This window comes from Diadema antillarum, unplaced genomic scaffold (genome assembly GCF_040938485.1).
Source record: "Diadema antillarum isolate AM-2024a unplaced genomic scaffold, OU_Dant_1.0 seq00000069_RagTag, whole genome shotgun sequence".
Taxonomy (NCBI): Eukaryota; Metazoa; Echinodermata; class Echinoidea; order Diadematoida; family Diadematidae; genus Diadema; species Diadema antillarum.
The window spans coordinates 1,285,389-1,295,379 of record NW_027271168.1 but is presented as its reverse complement, the minus strand read 5'-3'; the positions used below and the strand labels follow the sequence as shown (position 1 = coordinate 1,295,379).

At 39.0% G+C, this 9,991-nt stretch overlaps 1 protein-coding gene across 1 annotated transcript; it reads left to right on the top strand.

Annotated features, from left to right (window-relative positions):
- The first annotated feature begins 329 nt into the window (after positions 1-329).
- LOC139725965 (HHIP-like protein 2) lies at positions 330-8,567 on the top strand. The gene is made up of 8 exons (XM_071637048.1): positions 330-1,441; positions 1,959-2,290; positions 3,099-3,228; positions 4,247-4,389; positions 5,110-5,191; positions 5,756-5,844; positions 6,325-6,402; positions 8,230-8,567. The coding sequence occupies exons 1-8, from the start codon at positions 330-332 to the stop codon at positions 8,565-8,567; spliced, it is 2,304 nt and encodes a 767-aa protein (XP_071493149.1).
- Positions 8,568-9,991: the final 1,424 nt, after the last annotated feature.

Here is a 9,991-nt window from a genome sequence, read left to right as displayed (position 1 = left end):
ATGACTTTGGATAGTCTGCAAACAGGATTTTATGCTCTGTTTGATTTTTATAGTGTGTAGTACAATTCACATTACTGTACGAGCTGAAAATTTCACGTACAGATATTTTCGCGAATTGCTACTTGGAGGACATTTTGGCGTGTTGTTCATTTCGCGGTTGTGAGGGTCTAAGTGAACGTAGTTATTCACGCGTTGTTATTTTCGTGTGTTGTTATTTTCGCTTTTCAAAGGCGATTCGCGAAATTTGCGAAAATAAAACCACCACAAAAATTTCAGCTTGTGCAGTAATTGGTATCGTACTATTAATACTGATTCCTTTCAGAAGCATCATGTCTTATGTGTCTCTTGTTGTCAGGTACTTATTTCAAGAGCAGGAGAGGCTGATGATCACCATGTCCATGCAAATTGTGCTTATTATAGCACTCTGTGCCTCAGCAGTGGTAGGACATCCACAATGTTTGGACTTCTTTCCACCATTTGAGCTGGACCCAAGCAGCGGGCCCTTCTGTGATGGCTACAAAGACTTTGGCTGCTGCACTCTGTCACGTAACTTGGAAATCCAGCGCCTGCACAAATTACTGAAGAAGCGGCTACCCGCAGACAGCGCAGCCACATGTAAGAACTTCCTGAAGGATATTTTGTGCCAGGAGTGCTCGCCGTATGCTGCGCACGTATTTGACGCCGAGACGTCGTTGCGCAAGACAACGCTGCCTGGTCTGTGTGGGGATTACTGCTCGTCGCTCTACAGGACTTGCCCAGAACTGATACCACTCTTGACGGAGGACTCAACCATCCTGGATGCCTATCAGGAGGGAGAGGCTGCCTTTTGCAGCACTGTCCGGAACCCCGATGAGGACTACTGCTACCCAGACATCCTTACTAACTCCTTTCTGAATGATGTGGCTTGGGACTCGCAGACGGGAGCCGGGGACGGATGCTTGTGCTTTGAGGAATTCGCTAACGGCCTTCGCAATCCTCTCCTGGCGGTCCACGCAAACGACAACACCCACCGACTCTTCATCGCAGAGCAAGTAGGAGTTGTCCATGTGTTCCTGCCGAATAAAACCAGGCTGAATGAGCCATTCTTGGACATCCAGGACTCGGTGCTCACCTCCAACAGGTGGGGGGATGAGAGGGGATTCCTGGGGCTCGTCTTCCACCCACAGTTTGTCAACAACAGCCGACTGTTTGTCTACTACAGCACCTACACTGATGACTCAAGTAATTCTGTTATTAGAATCAGCGAGTTCCAGGTGATGAGCAATGACCCCAATCGCGTGAACATGACCACAGAACGTGTCATCCTCGATGTTGAACAGCCAGCCCCAAACCATAACGGAGGACAGATGCTTTTCGATGACCAGGGCTACTTTTATGCTTTCATTGGTGATGGTGGATATGGAGGAGATCCATTTGGTGAGCATGGGAATGCTCAGAATCTGTAAGTTGAAAATCATTTCAACTTCATCCTTAAAAAACTTGAAAAGAGCAAACGGAGAATTCTCAAGGGCACAGCTAAACTCATCTGAAACGCACAATTTTTGTATGGCAACAACCCAAGTTTTCACTTGTTATAATGGTGTCCTTCAAAACAGTGATAAAGTTTTTTCACTGTTTATTGTCATGACTTTACTCAAGAATACTGATTTATGAAAATGCTAACATCTCATGCAATTTTGCTGAATTATTCTGTTTTTAAATATCCTTGACTGCTACTTTTCTGTAGAAAAAAGTTTCTATTTTAATTGCACTTTATTTGTTTTGATTGATTATTGTAGAATTTAAGACAACATCTTTGATAACAGTCATATCAGACACTGAAATGGTTTGACCACTTTAATGAGCATCTATGTAGAATGAAGGTACAATCAACAAAATAAGTTAAAGATTGCATTATTACCATCATTTCAGATTTCGCCTGATTTATGGTTGGAATTGCTCCATTTTTGTCTTTTCAGAGGAGAATTGCTAGGTTCTGTGATAAGAATCGATGTCGACAATCAAGAGAATGGTCTGCCTTATGCAATTCCACCAGACAATCCCTTTGTTACATACAACGGCAGCGAGAGGCGACACGAGATTTATGCGTACGGCACCCGCAACATGTGGCGATGCTCAGTGGACCGTGGAGACAGACAGACCGGATACGGGAGGGGGCGCATCTTCTGCGGAGACGTTGGGCAGAACAGCTACGAAGAGATCGATATCGTGGTGAAGGGGGGTAACTACGGATGGAGGGGAAAGGAAGGGTTCGCCTGCTTTGATAACTCAATATGCCATGATTGGCTAGGTGAGTGAACATGTTGGTCTCTTAGTCACACTTTTAAGGGTAGAAGACACTTTCAAAAGAAAAAAGAAAAATCTGTCTTTTGTTTGCTTTTAAGTTAAAACTGATGTAAAAGCCTTGAACTTTTTTCATTTTTTTTTTCTATTTCCATTTGGGAAGTATTGTAATTTTGAACAGGGGTTGTGCCTTGTGGATTCTCCTTTTTTTTTTTTTTTTTTTTTTTGGGGGGGGGGTTTCATTACTGCTCCTGATTGGGTTCCCCCCCCCCCCCCACACACACACACACTAATACACACTCATTGCTATTGCCCGTGTATGTCATGGTATGGAAAAATGTGCAAACGTAAAAGTATTTGGCATGATATTGAAATTTATCTCATCTTAAAAAAAAAGAAGAAAATATAGATGAAGGGTGTGAAATATGAATTGTGGTAATATGTGAAGCACTCTGATGATGACTAACATTATCTAATATAATTTTGGAGACTTGTCACAAGTGACTATGTGTGCCACCTTTGTTTGAAAAAAAAGAAGAAAAAAAGAAAGAAAATATAGTTCAAGGCACATTCCTTCCAGAGCCAGGTATATTACACAGCACTCTAACTTGAAACACAAGGTTATAATTCCACTCAAGGTAGATGTTTCAAACTGTCAGAATACTACTCCTGTATGTGCTCAAGTAATCATCAAATAAATGAAAAGTATGTAGCGGATTGATCCCTGTTTGATACAAACAAAGCAATCAGTTACATTTCTTTTCCATGGAGAGCTGTGACATTTTCACTTTGTTTTCTCTGTTTTCCTTTGGCAGAGGATGAAGTCCTACCAATCCATGCCTATCCTCACACAGTGGGTAAGTCAGTCATTGGTGGCTTTGTCTACAGGGGATGCCAGTATCCCAATCTGCAAGGGAAATACATCTACGGTGACTACATGTCTGGGTATGTGTGATTTTTAGCCTCTGCTCATCATACCTAATGTTTGTTATTAAGTGGTTCTTGTTTTAGTTAATTCAAGCGATGAGTTTGATGAGGATGAGAAGTTTTAGAATCTCATGGGGTATCAGTAAGTAAGCATGTTCTATATCACGCATGATGAATTTGTCAGTCAGGAATCTTCTCCCCTGTTTAATGGCAAGGATATTATGGAATACTGACTGACCAAGCTTCTATAGAATACATATCCAATCCATTCCTTGATTATTTTTATTCCCTGCTCTATTTATTACCTCCGCCAAGGGAGGAGGTTATGTTTTTGTTACCGTTGGTTTGTTTGTTAGTTAGTTAGTTAGTTTGTCCATGTGCGAAATAACTCAAAAAGTAGTCAACGGATTTGGATGAAACTTGCAGGAAAGGTTTAGAATGATACAAGTAACAGATGATTATATTTTGGTAGTGATGCGAGAATTTTGGGGGAATTTCTGAAGGATTTTTGATATTTTGGCAGGTAGGGTCAATGAACTTGGGAGTTCAGGCTGCACGTATTTGAGGTTTGCATGAGTGCACTAAAGTGCGTGCTCTAGTTTCTGCTATTAGGGCGAGGTGCACCACGCAGCTGATGGTTTATGACGTAACAAAGGCTTCTATATTGGGAAATTGGGCAATTTTCAGTATGTATACATATAGGTGGAAATCACTGATCTCTATATGGAAGCCACCGAGCCCAAAGAGCTTTTCCCTAGTGGTGGAGAGGAGAAATATCTTTTTGGGAAGAGCAAGATTATCGGTGGAAAGTAGCTGCTTGGTGGAGGTCTGCACTCTCAGAGTGCTTTTCTAGTTTCATTGATATATTTGGTTCTTATAGTAATGAACACAAAATCACAAAATTAATACAAGAGGTATGCTTTGTTTTTACTCTGTTGATTATCATTCTACATATGACCCATCTTCCTCTTACAAATACTATTAGATATCTCTTCAATAGCTTCATGATGGCACTATTTGCATGTTATGTTGGCAGGAGACTGTTTGAACTCACTGAAGATCGGAGGACGGAGGAGTGGAACAACAGGGAATTTTGTCTGGGAGACCAGACAGTGTGCACTGGAAACATGGTGGGAACTTATCCCAAAAATATTCTCTCCTTTGGAGAGGATGAATCAGGTACATGTAGGAAATAGGCAGGATTTTTTTTTTCATCCTTTCTCTGACACATTCCCCCAGCTGCCAGAGATTTTTTTTAAAATGAATACACCCTGAAGTCCCATGGTAATTCTGCTGCAGAAATCATCATCTTGTCTTCATTTAATTAGCAACTCTGAAATTTACTGCACATCCGTTATTGGAGAGAGACTGTATGCAAGTGCTATGTTAACTTCATGAAAGCTGCAAAAAATACACAAACAAAATGGCATTTTACGAGAGATCTACTAATTTTGTCTAAATATGTTGCCAATATAAGGATTATTTATAAACTGAGAAATTTAGAAGCTTTTTATATTAGTACCTGTGCAACCCCCCCCCCAAAAAAAAAACCCCAAAACAAAACAAAACAAAGCATAACAAAACAAAAGACAATAGAATGCTACCAAACTGGGTCTCAAATGAAAGGAAAGATTTTATTGTGCCTTATGAAACACTAAGAGCGAAAAATGATGTAATGAATATAATGAAACATATATAATATTAATTGATAATAAATAGAGACAGCACCAAATGTTTTGTGGAGTGGATTGACAATTTGATTGACTCTGAGAATGACCATGGACTATGTTACATTAGGTACATCTTATAAGCAAAGTATTTCGATGCATAGTCAGTATAGAAAGAAATATTGGTATGATGAATATAAATGATACCCCAACATGTTCTTTTCCCCATTAGGTGAGCTGTACTTGCTGTCAACAAGCAACCCACAGTCAAATCGTGATGGCGGAAAAGTCTTCAAGATTGTCGATCCAAGGAGGTAGGTATAAATGACGTCAAAATTTATCCTTTTTGCAGTTTTAAATTGAAGACAGGATGCAGATTTTGCATGCTGACTATCTCTAGGGTGGTACAAGCTCATGTGCACCCCTGTCCAGGCCAGTGAAGATGATGATAATGATGATGTGGATGATGCTGATGCTGATGATTATGATGATGATGATGATGATGATGATGATAGGAATTATAGTAATCACTGTAACAATAATAAATAGATCATATTCTTGCTCATGAGCATAGAGATGTCTCCATCTTAACCCGTTGAGGACAAGTCCAGAATATACTCGGGCAAGCATCTATATGAAATGCGTGTTGTAGCAAAATCAAACCATCCTCAATGGGATTTTAAAAAAAGGTACTAATCCAAATCAATCAAAGTAGTTAGAATGGATTTCAATTAGTTAGAAATAAAAGATGATTGTCTAGCTTGTCAAATGTCCATGGTATAACATATCATATTACTTGTTTGGGTAAGTTTGTTGTTTGTTTTTCAGTTTATGATGCTGTGTGTTATCTATTACATTTTTTTTTCCTCATATACCAGGAGAGGTAATCCAGAAGAATGCACTCCTGAAGTTGTAAGAGACGTACCCATCTTTGGTCCTACCACACCATTTGAGCCCACACCTTTAGGTAAATGAGAAACATAGCACAATCAATACACTGTTTAGCTTCTTCTTTTCTTAATCATGCATGAGAGGTACAAAAACATATACGTGATATCTTCTCTGTTTTTCTGTCCGATCTATAAGTCTAATAAGGTTGCAGCTCATAAAGCATAAAGGACTTACATGTATATGAAGGTTCGTTTGAATATTTACCATATTTACATTGGGGCAATCATATTTAGCTTCTTTTTTTCTTTTGTTTTAGTTGGTAGAGCTCTCCTCTATAACATGGTTTGTAGATTGTTTTGTGTGTGTGTGTGTGTGTATGTGTGTGTGTGTGTGTGTGTTTTCCTAGACTTTTTTTTTTTATCATGCCCCGTCAAAGCTACCTGTAAGCTGCTTGTTCCTCGAGTGAGGAAAATTTGAAATCTACTTGTGTTCATACATGTGCATCCAGGCATGTAACTTCTTGTGTGTGCTGCCCATTTTGCATTGTGTTTCACAGAGAATAGGAGGTGTCCAAAGAGGTGCAAGGCAGACTCGCTGGAGGTGAGCAATGCAACTTACTGCCCAGCAAAGTTTGGTGAGTAACGGTTTCTTCCAGTATGAATTCAAAAGCCTTAGGTAAGATGCTGGTGTTTATAAATCTCTGGAACACAAATGGAGGTGAAGACAGACAAAGAGATGGACTCACCAGACACACATACACACAGACATAGACAAGGAGAGACATAGACAGAGACAGACATTGACATAATACAGATGCATACAAAGACACAGACATGAACGAATACAAATACAGACAACATCACGTATACAGACACGTGGACAGATACCAATTTACAGACACAAAAGAGACACAGCCATACACATGTATATTTTATATGCTAACAGGATGATTGCAAAGTACATGTGTGTGATTTTCACATTTTGTAGTTTTCAAAAAGAAAATAAAGGATCCGTATGTCAAAGGCAAGCTGAAGAAAAGAAAACCACTGAAAGACATTCTCTTTCAGCTCTAAAAAACATGCAGTAGCTACCAACCTGTCAAATCTGGAGTTTAAGGGAAGTTTCCAGGGAACATGATTTTCGTAGAGTTTTGTCATTCCACTTGATATGGATGTTGAAAAAATGATTAAAATTGCAATAAGGACAGTTATTTAGAAATACTGTTGCATTCCAGCACTTCAGTGAGGCTTGGTAAGGCAGTCTACCATATCTGGTCCCATGGACTTCATGAAGAAAGATATATTTCATGTACTTGGTATGTTTCCATAACAACCATGGTAATACAAGTAGTTAAGTTACCAATTGAAGTGCACTCTCAATTGGTTGAGAAGAGTGAGGGTAGAAAGTGTCTTTCACCAGTCAGTTTTGAAGAAAAAAAAAAAATCCCACAATGCCCTGATTTCATGATATACCTCTTGGTGCCATACCTGTTATGGATATATATATCGTCGCTGGGGCGACAAGACCTCGTATCTGCAAAATGTCAAAGGTCTAACCCTAAATTTTACTGCATATATCTATTTGGAAAAGATTAGATAGGGGAAAAATAGATGGAACTGGTTATATTCATTACATTTGCACACCCCCCCCCCCCCCCCCCCCCCCCCTGCAAAAAAAAAATGAAAAAAAAAATGAAAATGCAGAAGTTTGACAATTTGGGAATCATTTATAAAACTAAAAAGCACTCTGAGAGCGCAGACCTTCGGCAAATAGCTCATTTCAACCCATACATGCATGCTGAGAATTGCCCAATTTTCCAATGTAGAAGCCTTTTGTTTTCGTCATCAGCTTCCAGCTCCATGGTGCCTGGCCCAAGCAAAGCCAAGCAGAGCCTGGCCCAACCTCAAATATGCACAGCTTGAATTCCCAAGTTCATTGACCTTACCTACCAAAATATTAAAAATCCTTCAAAAATTCATTAAACATTCTCAGGTCAATAACAAAATTTAATCATCTGTTCCTTGTGTCATTATCAACTTTTCCTGTAAGTTTCATTCAAATCCAACAAGTTTTAGAGTTATTTTGCACACAGTCAGACAAACTAACAAACGCCGATGAAGACATAACTTCCTTCCTTGGCGGAGGTAGTAATCTCTATTTAGAAATTAAGAGGCTTTTCTGCAACTCGAAAAAAAAAGTGGTACAATGTATATGAGCAACAAAGGGCTCAATTGAAAAAGAAATTTTACTCTACCTTATGAAATACTAACAATGCATATCAGACATAGCAACAAAACAACAGAAATATGGTTCTGGGGAATTGATGGGTTAATTTTTAAAGTGGAGTTTAGTCTAAGATAATTCATATTTTACCCAAGATCTTATTACCTGCTTTATTGCATTTAGATTAATGCATCTTGCTGTTGCACACCCTTGCATTGTATTTTGCTTTTCATAACAGTCATTACAGGCACAGTGCAGAAAATCCAGAACTACAATGCCGAACTTCGCATTACCATGCGTGTCAACGAAGTCCACAAGAGGGCGTACGACGTACCGAGCATTGGACGCCGGATTGTCATCTCGCAGTACGGTCGCTCGGCTCGCTGCCGCTGCCCAAACGTGGAAGTCGGTCAGACCTACTTCATCATCGGCGGTTATCGCGGCACCTGGGAGCAGTTTGTCATCAAGGAAACCTCCGTTGTTCGCCGCTTCCACTGGCACCATGCCTTCGTCATCCCGCAGCTGAACAGTGAGTGTCAGCAGCAGCTCATGGATCTCTTCCAGCAAGGTGGTTGATTCTTAAGGACCAATGGTCAGAAAAATTTAGACCAGTATGTCATTCAGTCATCATTTATCTTTCATTTTAGATATATATATATATATATACAACTGTATATGATTTATCCGATAAGAAGAACTGTAACAACTGCATTCTGTCTAAATTTCTATTTCCGTTCAGGGTGTGAATACTGGTAATCATGTTACCAAAAATAATCACATACTATGCGAGTGAATCAAATAGATCCAGTCACAACAAAGCTGATATATAAGTTGCTGATTTTATTTTGCTGTAATAACCTTATATCAAGTTTTATATTTGCTGGCTTCAAGAAGCATTTAGAAGCAACGTAACAATTACAGTTTATACAAGAGTTTAGATATTTTTCTAAGAAAATGTACTTCAAAGTAAATTTTGTTTTGATTTTTATCTGTCAATATAACACACTATACCAACTGAAATTGAGTGATACTCCCCAAGAATTAATGTTTAAAGTAAATGATAAATGCTAAAGCATTCTATTGCAGTATTATAACAACCTATAACACAATGAAATTGTTGTATTGATCATGCAACGTTTTCATTACTTGTACAGATAGTGTTTTAACATGAAAGACCAAATTTTTGCTTTCTTATAAGAATGAATTAAAAGATAATCGAATTTTCTATAGTGATGTAAGAGGATGTGTAGTGTGGTGATATTCTCACAGTATTATCAGAATCATGGAGAAAATCTGTCTAAATTGAACACTCCTGAAATATCATAGACATTCCATGGCCAATACAAATAGTAAAGGGCTTTACGTCCTCTCAGTTACAGCTCAGTGACCAGAATGACTGTCGTTAGAGCAATGTTAGACTACTTACTGTGTACTTGCTTCTAGCTTATGTGGAATTGTTCAAAATGTTGACTGATTTGGTTCTTTAGCTTCTATGTGGACATTAAGTATGAATCTCTCCTCAAATGTACACATTCCCTGATGCACTGAATTAATCATGAGCATAGAAGTCTACTGCTAGTACCTATTCTTTGGTTCATGATTAGTAAGGAACGCGAAAAGGAGTGAGTATTAAGTCAGTTAGTGGGAGAGTTTCTTGTTCTCCAGTGTCAATTGACGCAAAGATGGCTTCTGTGCATATCTCTAGCAATACCCCATGTAAATCTTTGCAGCAGTGAATCTGATGATTGCTAAATAAAAGCTTTGGTGTGAACTTAACCTGTGATTATGGAGAAGCCTAGCTCCAAATATAAGACGCTATGACATGTGCAGTTGAACAACAACAACAAAAACAACATATCTATATAGTGAAAGAAATTAGGCATGAGGCGGACGTTGCTCTCGATCTTGTTCTCCCTTTTAACTGAGCTTTCGGCCTGTCGTCAGGCCATCAGGCCAAAGCTAGATTAATAGGGAGAGCAAGATCAAGAGCAACGTCCGCC